Source organism: Eutrigla gurnardus (genome assembly GCF_963514095.1).
Source record: "Eutrigla gurnardus genome assembly, chromosome: 4".
In the NCBI taxonomy this organism is placed as follows: domain Eukaryota; kingdom Metazoa; phylum Chordata; class Actinopteri; order Perciformes; family Triglidae; genus Eutrigla; species Eutrigla gurnardus.
Genome location: NC_139918.1, coordinates 18,446,496 through 18,466,899, shown reverse-complemented (window position 1 = coordinate 18,466,899; position 20,404 = coordinate 18,446,496). Strand labels below are relative to the sequence as shown.

The following is a 20,404-nucleotide window of genomic DNA, read 5'->3' as shown; positions in this document are numbered from 1 at the left end:
GGAGTGTAACGCACGTCGCTCAATGACACGGTAACCTGCATTACCAGCCTCTATTGCAATGCGGTGGCGCTCCACAGATCCGTCCCCGGTCTGGTGTTGGCTGTTCGGGGATAAAGCTGAGTGCTGTTCGGTCATGTGATTCCCTTTTTTCCTCCTCCTCCTCCTTCGAAGTTGAAAGGCAGGAGCAGAGCAGTGGAGGGGGCCCAGCTTGCCTTCCTACTGGCCGCGGATGCAACGTTTTTCTTGTGTCCCCTTTTTTCCCACCACATTGTTGTTAGTTTTTTCGCTCGGTCTGTGATTTTACTTTTCTTTCACGATGGCGGGGGCTATCATTGAAAATATGAGCACCAAAAAGTTGGTTATAGTGGGAGTTACTCTGCTTTTGTTCCAGGCGTTTGCCTTCATGGTCGGCGGTTTAATTGGTAAGTTTTTCATCCCTCACTTTTTATCATTTGCTTGGCTAACGTTCGCGCTCGTGCCTGCCTGTTGAGATTTAAACGTTAACGTCTCTAAACGGCGAAAAGCTCTAAAGTTTGAAGTCGCATTGTTCGTTGCGAGTCTACGTACCAGCGTTAGCCGACGTGTTCGTGCCAAAGAGGAGACGGTGAACTTTTAGCTGTATTTGACTCTAAACGACGCTGTACTTTTGTGACACCGCGGGAGTTAAATCACGGCTTTGTGTCAAGGTGTTTGCTGGCTGCCTGCCACGACCGTTGGCTTCTTGTCTGTAGCTAAAACAAACAAACAAAAAGAACGCATGATGCCATATCGGTGGGTGAGTTTTATGATTTTCTGCACAGGAATGCTGTGAATTACATCCACCCTCTTTGTGTTTTCACTTCTTTGATGTGAACCCTCTTTTTTTCCTTCTTCTTCTCCTCTTACCTCCACCTTTGCTCCTCCTCCTCACTCCCTCCCCTCATATATATAATGAGTGTCTGCTGTGTGGGGGCCCCCAGGCAGCATCTCTACCTTTCTTTCACTCCCACCCCCACCTCCCCCGTGTTAAGTCTCTCCTTCTCCCCAAATCCCTTTCGCCCTGCAGGCAGAACATTCATGTTTCCTCCTCTTCCCCTAGTTTCATTTGCATTGAGACAGACAGACGGGCAGACAGTGGTGCACAAAAAAATACAACACACAAGTGCACATAGCTGTCAAAGTTGCATTTTGCCTTGAGGACTGTATTGGAGTTGCTGTCAAGTTTCTTCAAATCCACCCACTCACTTAGAGAGAGAGAGAGACACACACACACATATACACACACAGTTGATAGTCCATGTGAAAGATGCTTTTCCCCCCTTCATATGGGTTGAAATATGGGAGTCAGCCTGTCTCCGTGTCCCCATAGTCGGCCACACTCGCCACATAGCTGGTGATGAATTAGCTTGTTCAGTTCGTTCCTGGCTGAGATGGTTTTAATGAAGCCAGATTCCTTTTGTGTTTGCTTGGTGGCCGGGGGTGGCAGGGGTAATTGAGTAGAAAGGGTTTTCTTTTTTTTTTCTCCCCTTGTTTCCCGACAATCCCGGCAACACGGCATGGGGTCAGCAGGCTGAGGGGACGGCCATTATTCTGGACACACTGCGATGGAGACTGGAGGAGCTGGTGTGCCGCTGGACTCGCAGGGTCTCTAGCTAATTAAACTGCGAGGGGTGCCAGAAAGATAACTGGATTTAATTCAGTGGGGTGTGTCTCCTTTGTTATGTGCTGCTTTTTATTTAAGTTGTACGCAGCTGTTAAAATACTTGCACAGTTGAAGGTCGCTCGAAGATGGCCTTGGTTGTGTTTTATGAGCGTGTGGAGTGTCTGTTGGCCAAAGGGTGTGTAAACTGTTTGTGGTTTTTCCGCCCTTCAGCTCTCTGTTACGAGCAAACAGATATTAGATGTTCAGATAAGTTACATGCACAAACTACTCGGATTCATGCCTTTTTTTTTGTTTTCTTACTTTTATAGTTTTTTTTTTGCAGTCATGGATAGTAGGCTACACACTTTTGAAAACCAGGAAATACTAAAAGATCCATCTCCAGATCTAAAAATGTTACCCCTCACAAGTTGGTGCTCGCGAGGAGCACCTTAACGGAGATTACAGCTTTTGAGTCTTCATGTTATTAATTTCTTTTGTGAGATGAAGCTGAAAACTCTGGCCTTTCATGTTCCCCACCATGAGTCAGTCTACTTCAAACAGACACCCTTGATGGTAATAACAGCTTATGGATTCTTCCTGGATACGTCACAAACGGTTGCTACATTCAGGAAAGTAGTGTTTCTCCAGTTCCTCCTCGGAATTGCAAGCATCTGCACATTTATCTTGGATGCATTCCACTGAGATTTAGTCCGATGCAAGGACGTTCATATGGTCATTTGAGTGGTTTTGCCTTTATGCACAGGGTCACTGTCCCGTTAAGACATAAATCATCGTTCCAATTAATCTTTGTGACACTCAGCTACACCTTTTGCAGAACAAATTGGTGTTCTAGTATATGTTTATATCCACATACAGTAGAAATGAGGTACGATGGAGGGTGAGCGGTGTAATAAAACATTGCAAGTTAAGTTTTAATTTCCTCAGACTGGATTATCTTTTGTCCTGACAGTCAGGACAAGTCCTTACATAACTCCTAGTTACCAGTTTTGACTTCAAAATGCTGCTCTAACATTTCTCTTCTTGGATTGAAGTATAACTGTTGAGGTGACTAGTTTTGGGAAGCATCTTGGTGGCTCCATATTTTTCCGTTTAATCATTCAAGGCGGAAATAATAAATGACTAAATAAATTACTTCACATACTATAATCCACAGTGTCAACATAGTTGCAGATTAATTTTGTTTTCAACTCATTTATTAATCAACTGATAGTTTCAGGTCTCAATAAGATGCCTGTGATTCTAATGCTTGGTCATCTTAGACTAAATAAAGTAGGAGAGTTTGGCCCCAACCTTATAAAAATAAATTCTCAAAAAAATGTAACTATTAGTTGTGACTATGAATTATTTGGTAAATTATTGATGAATATGCCATGAATTGTAGCTGTAACATCACATAACTCATAGAAAGTTAAGTAGCTTGAATGTTCTTTCAAAGCAGTGTAGGTTTTTGTTAATTGTAAAAATGACTTGATCCCACGTTGTTGTAATATTACAAAATAAGGGACAAATCACAGCCCAATACTTCACCTTGACTCTCCAACCACTCATGTTGTTCACATCAAACCTCCAACTTTACCAGGACCAGTGGTTCCGTCCCTGCATGATAAACAATATATCTTTTATATATCTTTTCCCAAGCACTACTAAAATCCCATGTAGAGACTACAAACACCAGTCTTGTCAAGCTCATGAATCTCAATGCGTAAATAGTGTAATCGGTGCCTGAGAGCTTTCGGGAATTTCTCCTCCCCATTACTTCAGAGAGAGAGGGAGGGAGAGCCTTGCTACCACGCATTTTCTAAACAGTGTTAAAAGTAATTGCCAAAGTGTTTGGACTAGATTTGGCTCCAACCCAAACTGTTGACTGTTCCTAATGGTTGCTAAGATATTAATATTGTCCATGCACAGTTTAATCCAGGGTGCTCAAGTTTTATTTATTGATTTTTACTCCCAACTTTTTGTGTGATTTATTAGTTTGAGGAGAAATTTGGCTTGGCAGGACCATGAAACACTTTGCTGCAGTATTTCAATGTGACACCACGTCTAACATCTCTCTCCCTTTTTTTGTATGTGTCTCACCAGCTCCGAGCCCCACCACAGCGGTTCACTACCTGGCCACCAAGTGTGTGGACACAACCAAGCATCGACAGGAAACAAAATGGTTCATGCCTTGGGGTCCTAATCAGTGTGACAAGATCCGGAACTTTGATGAGGCCTTGGCCAAGAAGATTGAGGCCAACAACATTGTCTTTGCTGTCCACATTCCTCTGCCTAACAAGGAGATGAGCCCCTGGTTCCAGTTTATGCTGGTCATCCTGCAGTTTGACATTGCATTCAAGTTGCACAACCAGATAGGTGAGAACTAAGGCTTTTCTTTTGGGTTTCAAAAAAAGGGGGAGGACAACATGGCTTATGTTTCCGCTACAGGACATGGCTTTAAAGATGTAGGAAGGGGAAGAAGGTCTTAACTTAATGTGCACATGTTTGTAAAAGGCAATGCTATCATCTTATGGGACTTTCAAGATTGGGTAATGACAGTCCCTTGCAAGTTCCTTTTTTTTCTGCATTTCTCCTCGTCTTTGAGTGGTTTTCCCCCATAGTTGTGTCAATATTTTATCTCTGTTACTTCACAATCTGAAGGCAAATATTTACAAACGCTCAATGCGACAGAGCTTGCCTTTTGAAATATTCACATGTATTGTCACTTCTAATCACTTGCATCATAAATTCAAGTGCAGAGTCATTCCAACGTTAGCAGTCATACTTGTTGTCTACCCTCCTTGCAAGACAGCAGGATGTTGTCTTTTTGTTATTTTTCAGTCTGATGTCAAACACTTGAGCAACCTAGAGAAATGTGTCGTACTAAGTAGATTGGATTTCTGTTACACTGAGAGGCAGCAAACGATAATAGAGACCCTGCTGTTTGTTCTCTATAGACCATTAGGGGTTTTGTAGATGGGCTTGTCAGGCACCCTTGAGATTGGTACAAAGGGAGAAGAGAGAGGTAATCTGGACCCGTTTCTCGTTGGTTGCCTCTGAGCAATATCATCCAAGCCTGAGATCCAAAACTGAATGATTTATGTAGTTTGAATATGAGATAATCCCAGTTCAGTGAATTTTACAGTTGACATTTATGCATTTGCACCCTTTTTTATCCACTCAGAGTGTAAAATACATTTCCCAGTTTTAGGCCAGTATTTCCGTGTTACATGTATTTATCTTGTTATATGCCAAATTTATGTAACATTTGTATTGGAGTATTTCACTGAATCCCTGTCTTTTCATTTTCCTAAAATATTTTCAACTGTTTGGTGACTCACCCTGCCCTCAGGGGTGATGACAAAAAATGCATCCAATCAAATAAGACCGGCCATACCGCCGAATAAAGCAAAGAGTCCATTTATTACTCCCTCATGTCCCTCCTTATCTAACATATCCATACCACGTTAAAATCTACCCACTTTTTTAGAATGAACATTCTCATTCAAATCAAGGTAGCAGGATGGTGAAAGCAGTCATTCATTGCAAGCATTGTAACGGGCTAACCTTACTTATGTAAGTCTCAGAGGCTGACGATTCTGACACCCGTCTCAGTACCTTTTACAATAACAATGGTGTGGGATACTCCTGCAACGAAAAGGCAGTGTAAAAGGGGATACAGACTCTTTTATTCTGGTGTGACAATGGCCTCCATGTCGAGTGTGCTTGTAGTCCCGCCAAGTATGATTTGTCCTTTAACATGTGTTGGTTCAGCTCTGTGCAACACATTTTTACTGCCCAGTGTTCACTACTCATTACTTTCCCCAGTAACGAGTAGTGAAAGGGATTACAATTGTTAAAATGCTCATTACATTTCAGTTACTAATCCAAGTAACACTGCATTACAGCGTTAACAGAACATATGTTTTTTTGTAAGCTTATGATGGAATGACATAGACGCGTAGCAGGTCAGTATGCATCAAATCATATCAAGTTAAACTTTGAATTTTAATTTAAGGCTCTGTCAAATATCTAGTATAACCCACCAGCTAGTATCAGTGGATAGACAAACCTACAGCATCAGCTCAGTGTTTGAAAGAGAGGAATGGGGGAGGAGGAAGGCACTATCTACTATCTGGAAGAAGACGGGGATGCTTGGAATTCTGGAAGAAGGGATTAGAAAGGATGAGAGTCGAATAAGTGACTGAATCGTGGCTTAGATTGCTTAGTTATGCATGCAAGTGTCAACTTGAGCTTTATAGCAACCTCTGATGTACAGAATCATGTACTACCAAACGTCTGTTAACCTTGATACATCCACCATAGGCCAATTTGTAATTAACAGAAAAGTAATAGACCTAATTGTAATCCATGCTGAGAACAAAACGTTTTAAAGTATGTGGTGTACTTTTTATATGACCTGGGATTTCTGGTCTGGCATGTCTTAACAGTCATTTTACAATGGTGGCCTAGTCATCAACATCATTCGCTTGCTCACATCCTTGGCCTCAGCGGAAATGTGTTAGGTGGCTGCGGGTTGTTTACTGCCTGGCTGCCAGACAGAGGAGTCAGTGAATCGGCCTGGACCACAGACAGGTCCTTCTGCCAGACCCTACAGACTCATTTTGATCTGTCTGAGCTGCATGAGGTGCTGCGAGAACAAGTGGTTATAGAGGGAGCGGAGTGCTGTGGATGCTGCGTGTAGTAAAACTAGTTAGTGCTGCAGCTGTGGGATTCCCACAACTTTTAACCTGACTGCTTTGAACCCATTCATCCTTGCTTTTTTCAGAGAGGTGTGGTAGAAAGAACCTGTTAAAACGTATAAGCTTACCCAAGCATTTAGACTGCTGTATAATAGTGTACGTAAAGCGCAACTTGCTTGAAGTATCGTTTAATGCACGCTGTCTAATTTTGCTAACTTCTTCTACTTCCTCTGTCCTATCATCAAGTACTGGTACTTAAGAAGATAGATGTATGTAGGTAAATAGATGGATTTCTTGGATTCCATACTTTTTTTAAAACATTTTTTTTAAAGCTATTACGCTATAAGCAAGATGAGAGATTACATAAGTATTATTGCAGATGTTGTTCTGATGGAGGGTGTTATTTTGTTAAAATACACACGTTTGTTACTCTCATCTAACAAATGTAATCCCGTCTCCTTTTTAATTAAGAGTATTTGCTATTTCAGGTAGTCATTTTGCCAAATAGCAAAAAAAAAATATTCATACGATTAAGATTCATTGAACTAAGTAGATACTGGATTCAGATTTAATAGAATGCTGATAAACCTCCAAAACAACACAGCCAGGTTTCCCATAATGAACGAAATGGCGTCAGCAGAACACTTTCTGTGCCAAAGGTAGACAGATTCTGTTCTCCAGCTGCATGGCCAATGAACACAAAGCCATCTCTTCCTTGACTACCTTATCTGTTTTACAATGCGTGTCCCAGAGAAGAAGTTTGCCCTTATTAACCACTTTACCCATCTGCCCCACTCCACCCCGGCACCAACAACCCCTTGGCCAGGGTCCAGCAATAACACAGCTGTTGAGCAGGCTTAGTTTCCGTGGTGATGGCCGCTGCACTGAAGTGGAATGTTTGCATGAAGCTAGCTGACATTCAACGGTGTCTGTCCCGACCAATGGCAGAGTGGAGGGCATTACATAGACAGTCGGCTGCCAGTTCTCATCTGGTTCCCTCTCCCCCTTCCTCCAGGTTTTTTTCCCCTCACAACACAGGCCACTGAGTTTCTTTCTCTTCATTCCAGCTTGTTTCATAACGGCACAAGGGGCACTCTAGAGGGCTGGAGGAGAGAACACTTGGCTCTGTAATGTGATCTAAAGATGCAGTTTTAATAGCTTGGCTTTGGATGTCTTTGGTGGATTTGCTGGGCTGTTGGAGGCCAGCTCAAGGTCTTGCAGAAGTTTGTCAAGTAGGAACTACTAAGATGGCGGATGCTAGCATGTTTGTTTGTTCTGTATCTGGTCCTAAAATCCTGACGTTATTCTATGCCTTTCGTGCTTACACCACCAACAAAGTTCTTCTACTACTTGCTACTCCTAATACTCCAAATATCCTTCTCACCGGTCCACCATCTCATCTTGATTAGCGCCTTTAGGTCGGCTATCACCGCACCTGCGCTCCAGGACTCCCAGGATTGCCTCATAGGTGCAGCTCTGTTCGACCTGTATCTAGTTCTACTTTTATCTCAGTCTGCCACATCCTTGGCCAGCATGAGTCATGCAGGGGCTCGCAGGCTGGCTCCTCCTTGCCCGTCTGCTTGTGTGCTCCTGTGGTTATGCTGTTGATTATCCTGTGGATGCTCTGGGATGTGTGTTCCTTTGCTGGACTATGTTACATGCTGAAAAATAGTCCTCTAAATCTCACTGATTCCTTCTAGGTGACAGGACCACATATTCACACTCAAATGATTTAACCTTGTATAAACATGTTGATTTTACAACATAACAACCAAAACAAGTCTAGTTGAAAATGCAGCCTTCATAAAAGAACATGACATCCATTAGAACTTCACATGTGAAGCTTTTTAAGGATTCTAAATGAACAGAATCCCCATCCTCATCTCCTTTTTGCCGTACCGTTCTGGTATTAGCATGTGAAACACTAGCATGGTACTTGGGAATGAACAGTACCCTTTCAGGCTGTAGTGGGGAACGTCTCCGTGTCAGTTGTAGCAGTGTTGTCACTTTTCTGGTCTCATAGTTAAAAGCCCTTGGCTGTCTGTCATCATGGCTTAATTGTATCCCTTCACTGTAACAGCCAGCAGAGTTGTGCAGGTAGACGTACAATAAGCGTCGAAATACAGACGTACATGGATCTCTTTTGCTTAATTTCCACTGCTTGGTAGTGACACGACTCGACTCAACTGGTTGAGATCATTTGGAACCACCTTGGTTGAAGTCCTAAGCAAGCTGAGCACATACTAGACTGTTTCTTTGCGCCTTCGCCTTCACTCAATGACAGCTGGGATCGGCTCCAGCCCCCCACTGCAACCCTGAATACAGGATTAGCGGTAGACGATGGATGGATGGAATCGTCACTAGCACAACAGTTTGGTTAAGTAGGGCCAAACCATGCAGTGGAAATGAGGCGTTATTCAATGCATTTTTACATTTGGGAAAAGACTAATTTCTTCTGCAAACATTGTGTGTATATTGTGTATATTTATTAACATGAATGCATACCATAGTCTTTTAGCAATTAAATATCTACTTAACGTTTGTGCTGATCTTTAAATGAATTGTTGCTGTGATAAATTTTTTCCAGAGGATGGATCGATGGCCACCATTGATGTGGGCCTGGCCTACAGAGATGACACAGTCAGTGAGTGGACCGAGATGGCTCACTCTTACGAACAGAGGAAGCTCACCTGCAACTTCACTACTGCCAAGGTGTGGAAATTACACTCTATCCCTCTCTGTGATACCTCCCTTTAAGATCCCAAAAATGACTTATTCCAGACATGTATCCCATATTTAATCAATAATATTACCCATGTTGATTATCAGCTTCCAAGATTCACAACCTAGCTTAATGGCACTTTTCTGCTGGACACAAGTATCTGCTATCTTTATTGGTATGTGGTTTAAACCAGATACTGTGTGTTGCTGTGTGTTTTCCAGACCTTTGAGAATGAGGGACGTTACTATGAGTGTGATCTGCTGCCTTTCATGGAGGTCGGCAGCGTGGCCCATAAGTACTATCTTCTCAACATCCGCCTGCCTGTCAACGAGCGGAAAAAGGTCAATGTGGGGATTGGAGAAATCAAAGACATTCGTCTCGTTGTAAGTTGGCATTTGATTTGAACCTGTATTTGAAGACAAACCAAGAAGAGCGTCCTTTTACAGCTCTGACTAGGCACATTTGGTCAATGATTGATATGGTGTTGGGAAAAAAAACATACACAACACAAATAGTTGACCCCGATTCTTTCTCCTCCAAGAGCATCCACCAAAATGGAGGCTTCACCAAAGTGTGGTTTGCCATGAAGACATTCCTCACACCCAGCATCCTCATCATCATGATCTGGTACTGGAGAAGAATCACCCTCATGAGCAGACCTCCTGTGCTGCTGGAGAAGTAAGGATGCTCCCTCATTGGTATTCTGTGTTCACCCTTAATAAACTCAAAGTTCAGTTCACACAGATCAAAAGATTCATATTCATAGTTCACAATTTGGAATTTGTAACAGACATTACGATCCGAAAGGATTAACTAGTTCACAGTAATTTCTTTTTTAATTTTTTTTTTTAAAAAACTGGTCAGATGTTATCGCATTAAAATTATTCTTTCAGACTTATTTTCAGCATCCAGTACCACCAGGCTCAGGGTTCAGTTCACTATTCACCAATGAAATTAGCATGTTCAATGAATGTGCTCTTTTAGCTTTGCTTCCCTGCCTCATGAAGGCATAATTAAGGTCGTTGCACAAGTGTGGGGACATAAAAACATCAGACATTTGTGTTCATTCCTTAACCAAACCCCATGAAGGTTACGGCTCAAATGCAGGTAGTTCTGGCTGAAGCAGATAGTTTAATTGCCATGCTGTGCAAAGTTAAAGCTATGCTCACATCCCAGTGTTTGTCTAACCCCCTGCGGTGCTGGGAAGACAGATCAGTAAGAGGCAGCATTCTGTGCCACAGGAAGTGCCTGGCCAAGCGTGAAATGCCTTACAAAATCTGCAAGCTAGCACTCAACACACACATGCTGCATACACACGTTCAGAACATACACACCAGCTCACTGAGACAACACATGCACACAGACACACACAGTTAAAGTCTCTCTCCTTCCCTCTGTATTTGCCGGCTCAAGGCTCTTATTCCCAAATGACCAGCAGGCTCTCAGGAAGTGCGACACGTACCCTATTTGTGGACATCCGATTATTTTTTCATGCTGTAAAAGCTGTACCAGAGACTGGTCATGCTAGTCCACAGATGTGTCGGACTGGTACACCTCAGACTTCACTCTAAAATAACAGGACAGATGTGAGTGGGAAATGTTCCAGTATGGGAAAACTGATTAACGATGGCTTTGTTCAGTTAAATATGTCAGTGAGTTGGCAATGCACAATGCCAACGATGGCAAGGTCCAAGAACTGGCTCACCCAACTGGAACGCTGATGCAATAAATAGAGGGGGGCAAAAATAGATTAACGTAACAACCACGATTCTTATCTTCTAAGATTATAATTCGATTCATAACTTCCAAAAATCCATTTAAATAATTAATAAGAAACTAATACAAAAATGTATTTTGAATTGTGAATCATTTTGAATTTAAAATCGATTCTGAATCGAATTTTGACCTCAAGAATTAGAATCAAATCATGAGACACCCAAAGATTCCCACCTCTAGCAATTCATATTATTTGTTACACCTATCTTCCTGCTATCACTGATGAAAATGTTCTGTTTCAGATCTCTATTAAATACCTAAACCACATTAAAGGGGAACTACGCCCATTTTAACATTCATGTGTTATTCCTATGATCTAAAATGGTAAAATGATTAGTTAACAAGAACATTTCTCTCCCAAATCCAAATACTGGAGTGCTAGAACTGCTCCATAGACAATGAATTTGGAGAGATTTTATAGGTGACACAGAAAGCACCCAGGGTTGAGTATATCGGTGCATGGTCTGTTTCAGAACTGAGAACACTACAAAAGGATAAAGCTCACTTGGGTATTAAAAAAATGTTGAGTAAGTCTGAAACTGATTACTTTGGTTTCTGGCCTGGAGAGAGAGTAGCTCGTATTCACAAATATTGATTGAGCCTTCCTAGGCCATAGAAATAACATGTTGGAATTCATCATTTAGGTGGTAATCCATTTTAACCTCACAGATTTTCGGACCAAGCCCTTTTGTCTTATTCAACACATGCAATCACACAGCCCCAGTTCTCCTGTCTGGGTTGGCGGTACTCAGGACACATTCCCTGCATACCAGTCAAATGTGGTTTCACTCTGTTCGCTCTGTAGAAAATCACTGACAGCAGTTTTTTGCAAATGCGACACAAACCCTGTGTCCAAATCTTTTCAGGTCTCCTTTATCTGCGAACCTCCCCCAAATAACACACCCACACTAGATTTGTTTTCCCCCTCTTCAACCTTTCTATTTAAGATCATCCTGTCATCTACTGGTGGCATGCAGGGACGTGCTGCAGGCGCCTGCATGACGAGCTGCATTCTGTCTTTCTGTAGGCCAATTGTTCTAAATTTATTCCCCCTTATTTCTGTCTAAATGTCTAGATTTCAACAGTTATGGGAGGTCGGCTGTAATAATGAGGCTATTTGGAAAGGCAGTAAATTACGCAGAATTGGATAGGTCAGTGGGGACACACTGTGCTTGTAGCTGAATGGATCATCTAATCAATAATGTCCCAAGATTTAATGAGCCCACTTTAGCAGATGCACGTGTAGTCTTGCTCTAAAACATTGATTGTTTCAGTGTAAACATAGTCAGGATTTAGGTGTAAAGCTAATTTGCCAATGCAGTTCAAGACTATATTTTATAGCAAAGAAGTTTCCTTAGTTGTTCTTGTTTAGTCTCATCCATTTATCTTTCTTGGAACACACCAGAACACCTGCTAGTGCAACAGCAATAATACTGCTATATTTAAAATATAACTTCATCAACAATCATCAAATGATATATTTAAACACATATGCATGGTTGTCATTCAAAGTGCCACAAATTCATAAAAAACTGGATATTCCTACTACCCCCCTCGTAATGATGGTTAAAAAGATTTTAGTTTCACCTCTTTTTCTGCTTCCTCAGGGTGATCCTTGCTCTGGGTATCTCGATGACATTCATCAACATCCCAGTAGAGTGGTTCTCTGTTGGCTTCAACTGGACCTGGATGCTGCTTTTCGGGGACATCCGGCAGGGCATCTTCTACTCCATGCTGCTATCTTTCTGGATCATCTTCTGTGGGGAGCACCTCATGGTACTATACATGGCACCATTTAACTGACATGTTTAAAGTTGGCTAACTCTGACTTGCTTATACCCATTTAGAGCTTAAGGTATTTTAAATCTCATCACAGTCATTCTGGGACTAGTCAATGGTGTTAACATAAAAAAGGTAACTGTGCTTTGTATAAAAACAACACAAGGCAAGAGTGCCAGCACCTGTCCATCTTTTCCTCTTCCTTAAAGGGAAATGTTGCTGATTTCCCTGATGGAATCCATAGTGGTATAGGTGGATCTACAAGTGGAACAAGGGCTTCAGTAATTATCTTGTGGCATAAAGAGCTGCTGGTAAATAAACCACAGAAGAATGTCATGTAACAATGTCTAGTGTATTCATCCCTTCTTGAACATTGTCACGTCGTTGGTCGGTTTTAAAGTTCATCAAAATATGGATGAATGGGTTGATCCAACATACCTTTCTTCACAAAGGACTTTAATTTGTCACAGCAAAAAAAGATGGTCAGGTGTAAAAACAATGATGGCTCTGTTCCATTCAGCATGTACAATAGACCCTTTGACATGTCAGGAAAGGAACAGCTGCATTGACTTATACGAATAAAGGCTACATCTCATGTAGATACACGAGTTCCAGGGCCCTGTTATGGTGCAGTCGTTATTAATCACACCTGCTCTGTCTGCTGGGACCAATTTTTAAGCACAAAACCCCCCAAAGCAAACTGGCTTCAAGTATTCAAGTAAATATTTAATAGGCACATTTTAATGCAACGTATACCCCCCCTGCTCTGCACATCTGCACTCCTCTGTAATTTCCCCCTATAACCCTAACGCAAAACTGTTTCAACTCTGTCAAACTGCATGGAATGAATGGTGAAGTCCTGCCACAAATTCTGGATTGCATTTAGGTCTGCACTGTGCCTTTCCTACAAGACATTGCTGTTGTTGTGTATAAGCCACTCGTATTGCAAGCTGCAGCAGAATTTCTTTATATTTAGTTGCATTCATTTTGTTTACTTTCACAAGCCCTAAGGGGCTTTCTGTGCAATGTTTTAAAACCGGATTGGAAAATCTCAAGATTATTTTGCTCATTTAAAAAGTCCATGGGCTGAGAATAAACAATCTTCTCTAAGATTTTAGATAAGAGAGGCAATTCAGAGATGGGCCTGGAATTTGCCAAAACCGTAGGATCCAGCCCAGGTTTTTTAAATTTTTTTTAACAAAGGCTGCACAACTGCATGTTAACAATTTACAGGGACCACTCCAGAGGACATACTGCTATTAATAACTGTGAGAAAAGATGGTTCTTGGTGTTATAAAGAAATCTGTTGCAGAAGTTGGGGACCCAATCAAAATGGCGCCGGTCATTTACCAAATCTAACCCGATGAGATTTGGTTCGATCCCTGTCCACATGTCAAAGTGTCCATGGGCAAAAATACTGAGCCCCAAATTGCACCGATGACTAACATCGGCGTGTAGGTGTGCATGAATGTGCCTTTAGAGTAGATCCTGATTGGCAGGTGGCACCTTTCTTGGTGGTGTCTACCATTAGTGTTCTTTAAGCCAATTTAGCCTTTAGCCATCTGTGTCATCGACACTGATGTTCTCATTCAAATCTGGTACTTTGTAACAATAAAATTGCTTATTTTGGCTACTGGGAAATGTTACCTTTTAGCATGACTTTGATCAAGAAGGATTTTGGTGATATGGAGTTGTTGTACAATATGTGACCTTTGAAATCTAATTCAGTATATCCTTTTTTATGCCTGTTTTTCCCTTTTCTCTCAGGATCAGACAGAGAGGAACCGTTTCTCAGTCTACTGGAAGCAGGTCGGACCCATAGTGTTTGGCTCCTTCTGCCTTTTCATCTTTGACATGTGTGAGAGGTGAGATTTTTTTTTTCTTTCACCATTTCAAATATGATTAATATGATATTTAAATTCTGATCTTGTGAAAATCTGTCATATTTTTTATTTAATAGATTTTTATGTGCTCATGTAATTTCTATGCCTTTTGTAATGAAATGTTGTCACACATAAAGATGACACAAATGCGTTTTTCTTTTGTGCCACCAGAGGGGTCCAGCTAACAAACCCCTTCTACAGCATTTGGGCATCTGATGTAGGGACTGAGCTTGCTGTATCCTTTTTTTAAACTGTATTTGACAACGGTACAAGAAAAAGAGCACTCTTCTGGAAACAGCTTGTCTGACATGTATGATGCTAATTAAAACCCTCAAGTGTGTATTGGCCAAATCCTGTTTTTCAGCTTAGTCTTTAGCATGAACTGGAAACGGATCCCTAGACTAATAAAATGAGGAATAATTCAGTAATGCCATATGTGAAGGCATTGCCTGGGGTATCGCGATGATTATGTGTGTGTGCTCGTTTGTTTGCTTTGCTTACTGAACTGAGCAATGCAAGATTCATCAGCACACCTCTTCAAAAACTGCTGCCACCCAACCTTTTCTCCACTTCTTCCTGCTTTTTTTTAGTCCCATCAAAAAGGAAAAAGCTGCCTGGTGTTCCTGACTCAGCAATTTTATGAAGACATTAATCATTCTGGAGCATGTCAAGGCTAAACCAGCATACCAGTTACATAAAGCCTAGTCGCTTTACATTGAGTCTATATTTGTGGTCACACTCGTATGCACCAATTATTTAGTTATTTCCTTGACTAGTGTTGCCTTAGATGGCATTCATAATTGTGGCAGGGATCTGTGCCTGTCTCTACTTCCTCTTCCTCTGCTTCATGGTTTTTCAAGTCTTCCGCAACATCAGTGGTAAGAGGACGTCCCTGCCCGCCATGTCCAAGGCCAGACGGCTGCACTATGAGGTGTGTTTGCATTTCTAATACTTCATTATTACCAATAATCAGTACAAAAGGATTTCTCTGCTACACTGAGGATTATTTTTGTGGTCGTTATTGGTGGAAATGCTTTGAAGCATTTCCAACCTATGTTATTCAAATCTTTATTGGTGGAAATGCTTTCAAGCTTTTTCAGCTCTTTCCGGGACATCTTCAACATTTTTTCAGCCTTTCATACTTTTTCATATATTCAGCCTTTTCCATATTTTTTTTTCAATGCATTCCTATGGAGATCAGCCTAAAAACCTCTTTAACATCCTCCTCTTTGAACTCCGACTATTTTCACATACTTCCAACTACAGACTCCATTTAAACTTTAAACAATCTACAAGACTTTGAACTATAAAACTCTTTATTCAGTTTTTAGATCTCTTTTACAGTTTTAATATAATCACAGTTTATGTTTTATGTTTTTTTCAGACCTCATCAGAGTTTATAATGGGTGTGTATTGCGTGTGCTAGAGTGGGTGACATCATCGCTTAGAGTGTGAGAGCAGCCCAAAACACTTGAGATTTTTTTTCTTTCCAAACTCCTCCCGGCCACAATTTACACTCTACACACGTGATATTTTCCAGTTTTGTAGACAAACTTGTCCTGTCTCTCACAATGTGCTCAAAAACTCTGTGAGATTTACAGAATTTGAACTAGCAACCTCTAAGCGCGGCCACGTTGGTTTTTCTCCCAATCGGCTGCAATACAAATTGAAAAACGGATTTTCACAGAAACCTGAAACCAGGGCCATTTCTAACTCGCCCTAGTGTCCACATTTCTGACACTAGGAAAAAATAAAAGTGATCAATGTCTTCAGCAGAGTCTTGTGGCGCTAACGGTGTGAACATTTTGGCGACAGGAGTTTCGGTGTGAGCGTGAGAAGCTTTTGTTCGGACCCTCCGTGAAGCCAAAATGGAGAAATAGAGACAGGCTCTAGACAGTTACACATGCGCGTAGAGGGCTTTGATCTCTGTGGCTTTGATCTTGAGAAGTGACAGCAGGTGTGCTCTGATTGGCGGACAGGAGCGGCAGACAGGAGCAGTCAGTGGGATTTGTAGTTGTTTTTTGTCGAACATCTTCTGCTCAGGCATACTTTCACCTAGAAACTCAATTTAAACTTTAAAATGTCTGTCTATCTCTCTCTGTCTCACTCAGAAGTGACAGCAGGTGCGCTCTGATTGGCGGACAGGAGCAGTCAGTGGGAGTTGTAGTTTTTCAAAGAAGACAGACAGACACACACACACACACACACACACACACACACACACACACACACACACACAAACACACACCTGACAGACAGACAGACAGACAGACAGACTGACAGGACAGACACGTCACAGGACCTGCTGCTGTTGATTGCTCTGCTCTGATTGGTGGGCTCCATCTGGCCCTGGTTGCTTAGCTACCAAAGCCTGCCCCTGATTAACATTTTACTGTTGCTCACATGTGATAACATCATTAGGGCACTCTTCACACAACTCAACTGGGAACCGTAGGGTCGCCGGTTCGAGTCCCTGTATGGACCAAGAATGGAGAGTTGCCAGTTCACCTCCTGGGCTCTGCCGAGGTGTCGTTGAGCATCCAGCTTAATTATACTTTTGCATATAATCAGCTTTTTTAATATTGGTTTCAAATATTAAGCTTTTTCATACTTTTGCACATATGCAGCTTTTTAAATATTATTTTCAGCTATACAGCTTTTCATAATTTTGCACATATTCAGCTTTTAAATATTCTTTTCAGCTATACAGCTTTTTCAAACTTTTCACATATTCAGCTTTATTAATATTCTCTTCAGCTATACAGCTTTTTCAAACTTTTCACATATTCAGCTTTTTGAATATTCTCTTCAGCTATTCAGCTTTTTCATACTTTTCACATATTCAGCTTTTTTAATATTCTCTTCAGCTATTCAGCTTTTTCAAACTTTTCAAATATTCAGCTTTATTAATATTCTCTTCAGCTATTCAGCTTTTTCAAACTTTTCAAATATTCAGCTTTATTAATATTCTCTTCAGCTATTCAGCTTTTTCAAACTTTTCAAATATTCAGCTTTATTAATATTCTCTTCAGCTATTCAGCTTTTTCAAACTTTTCACATATTCAGCTCTTTGAATATTCTCTTCAGCTATTCAGCTTTTTCATACTTTTCACATATTCAGCTTTTGGAATATTCTCTACAGCTATTAAGCTTTTTCAAACTTTTTGCATATTCAGCTTTTTGAATATTCTCTTTAGCTATTCAGCTCTTTCATACTTTTGCACATATTCAGCTTTTTTAATATTTTCTTCAAATATTCAGCTTTTTTAATATTTTCTTCAAATATTCAGCTTTTTTAATAATTTCTTCAAATTTTCAGCTTTTTTTCCAGTGTTTCTTCAGCATTAAAGCATTTCCATGCATTTTCTAGTTAACTCATCTTCTTTATCGCCCTTTTAGGGTCTGATTTTCAGGTTCAAGTTCCTCATGCTGGTCACTCTGACCTGTGCTGCCATGACTGTCATCTTCTTCATCATCAGTCAAGTGAGTTCCATAATATTATGAAATCAGTCATAATGTCATCCACAAGAAATGTTATTACATACATATTAATAAGAGCTATTTTGCTGCTGTCCCACAACACTCCTCCCTAAAAACAGAAAGTATGTATTTTTATTTGTCTGTGTCCAGGTGAATGAGGGCCACTGGCACTGGGGAGAGCACACAGTGCAGGTGAACAGTGCCTTCTTCACCGGCATCTACGGCATGTGGAACCTGTACGTCTTTGCCATAATGTTCCTGTATGCACCGTCTCACAAACGTTATGGAGATGAGCAGTCAAGTGGTCAGTGCATAACTGGTAACTACATATTCTACTAACTTTCTAAAGAAATAAGATGGAGGGAATGTCAATTTTAAATGTTCTATACTGCCTTTTATAAAGTACTCTATCAATCTTACTATCCAATGTATTTAACATTGTCAGCCATTGTAGCAGTTAAGTCTAGGATATAAGCTAGACAAAGAATGAATATTGTAGATAAAATAATAGTACATATACTTAAAAATATTTCCACATTTAATTCACATTTGCCACAGAACCAATAGTGCTATAATTGTAAATTATTTTATTACTACAGTTCATTACTTCTTATTATATTACAGTTATTTGTTGAATTCATTAGTGTTCCAGTATTTCACTTTATTCTGATGCAGTGACGTATGTGTCCTCTGCTGTAAAGTTGCTTATTCATCCAAAGTTTGTGTTTGGAGGAAGAGTGATTGGTGATTCAGAAGGACCCAGATTCCCAGAGGAAAGAAGGGTCTCTTTGGCCCAAGAAGGTGATTCTAATGGACACCAGGCTTCCGTCCAGACAAGCGAATAGAACAGTGATGAGGGGTGGGGGTAGGTTTGAGAGCAGGGAAGTAATCAAAGCCAACCATCCATCTCCTGACATCAGTGATGCAAGGAAAGAAAGAGGCCTTGAAGTTTTGGAAGCTTTCCCTGAAGTGCGTCAACCAATTTAATGGGAGGGGCAACTCTCTCCAAGTTTCAGTCTCTGTGTTGATTTACTTTATCAGCTCTCGAGTTTTACTTCTGTTTCAACAACACTGGAAGTATTCATGTTGATGAAATTTAGCTAAACCAACTAGTTATGCAACAGATAATTGCCTGCAGTAATGCAGGGGAATGTGCACAACCCTAACGACAAAATATATTTTATTTGTTAAAATGTTTTAGTCGCATTATGCTATTGGTGATTTTGTGGCTGATGATGTGTTAATGTGTGCAGGAGATACTGGAGCAAGCAGTGGAGAGGACATCCAGCTGACTACTACCATCACCCATGTTGATGGCCCCACTGAGATCTACAAGATGACTGGCAAAGAGGCCCAAGAGTAGATTTCACACTGTTGTTAAGACTCCCCTCTACAACCTACTGCTCCAACGATCCCCTCCCTTGTATATGTAATCACATTGGCTTTTCTCTTTACATCCCCTCACCCTAAAACGGCATCAACAATCCAGCTTGCATGTAACCTACCTCTTCCAGCACCAAACCCTCAGCTGTGTGACATGTTACATGCCACCCTCTTCATAATTGTATCTCTAGTCTAAAGGCTGAATATTATCAACACTCCAATCGGTCCTTTTCATTTCACAGTGAACTTCTTTCTTACATTTCATACTTAATGTAAACTGTGCTGTGTTTGTAAATGTTGCACAATGCTTTTGACACCAAAAAAAAAAAGAGAGATTAGAGTGTAAAGGACAATTTCTTGGTGGTCAGTGGCATTCGGCAGCATCACACTCCTGGTTTTAAAAACATTGTGGTTAAAGTAGATAATTTGTAAAGACATGGGCTTTTGAAAAAAATGATGGCCAGCAAGAATTGGGTACCATTTGATGTTTGTGCCCAATTACCAGTTCTATTCTCAGAGTCTGATACAAATGCATATTCTTCCATAGAAAGTAGATCATGTTTAGTGCTGCTGCTGTCTTTCAAGTGGTGGAAATGTGTGTTTTTTTTTTTTTTTTTTTATATCATTGGAGGAATTCCATGGACCACATAGCCACCTTGGGAAATGCATACTGTACCGTCATTATGTTACAATGTAGATATCTATTTTTTATAAAGTGCTTATTTTCAACTTCACAAAATATATGCATCAAGCTCTATCAATGTTTTTGAAGTTGACCGTAGCCCATTATACATGTTTCTTAGTTTGTTTTTGCTTGTTATGCTAATTTAAATAATAAAAACCCTTTTACTTAATACCATTGTGTATTGTCGTTGTGTGTGTGTGTGGAAAGAGATTGTCACATTAATACCCATTTAACAAATCCAGAGTGTCATACAGTCCTTCATACTAAACTGAACATATTAATCATAAAATGAGGACTTTTTTTGAGTGAATTTGGTACAATACACAGTTGAAACACTGGCAGCAAGAGTTTTTAAAATAAACTGATGTTTGC

General features: G+C 40.7%; 1 protein-coding gene across 1 annotated transcript; it reads left to right on the top strand.

Moving 5' to 3' along the window:
* Positions 1-202: 202 nt before the first annotated feature.
* On the top strand, positions 203-20,201 carry wls (Wnt ligand secretion mediator). Its single transcript, XM_084008627.1, has 12 exons — positions 203-422; positions 3,725-3,997; positions 8,912-9,036; positions 9,268-9,429; positions 9,588-9,724; positions 12,430-12,598; positions 14,369-14,466; positions 14,656-14,719; positions 15,272-15,415; positions 17,884-17,967; positions 18,115-18,283; positions 19,218-20,201. The coding sequence occupies exons 1-12, from the start codon at positions 317-319 to the stop codon at positions 19,325-19,327; spliced, it is 1,641 nt and encodes a 546-aa protein (XP_083864753.1). The 5' UTR covers positions 203-316; the 3' UTR covers positions 19,328-20,201.
* The last annotated feature ends 203 nt before the right edge of the window (positions 20,202-20,404 follow it).

Coding starts and splice junctions, on each gene's coding strand:
- wls (XM_084008627.1), top strand. CDS start 317: ATGGCGGGGGCTATCATTGAAAATATGAGCACCAAAAAGTTGGTTATA. Junction 14,720..15,271: donor ATGTAGGGACTGAGCTTGCT/GTATCCTTTTTT, acceptor GTGTTGCCTTAG/ATGGCATTCATAATTGTGGC. Junction 15,416..17,883: donor CCAGACGGCTGCACTATGAG/GTGTGTTTGCAT, acceptor TCGCCCTTTTAG/GGTCTGATTTTCAGGTTCAA.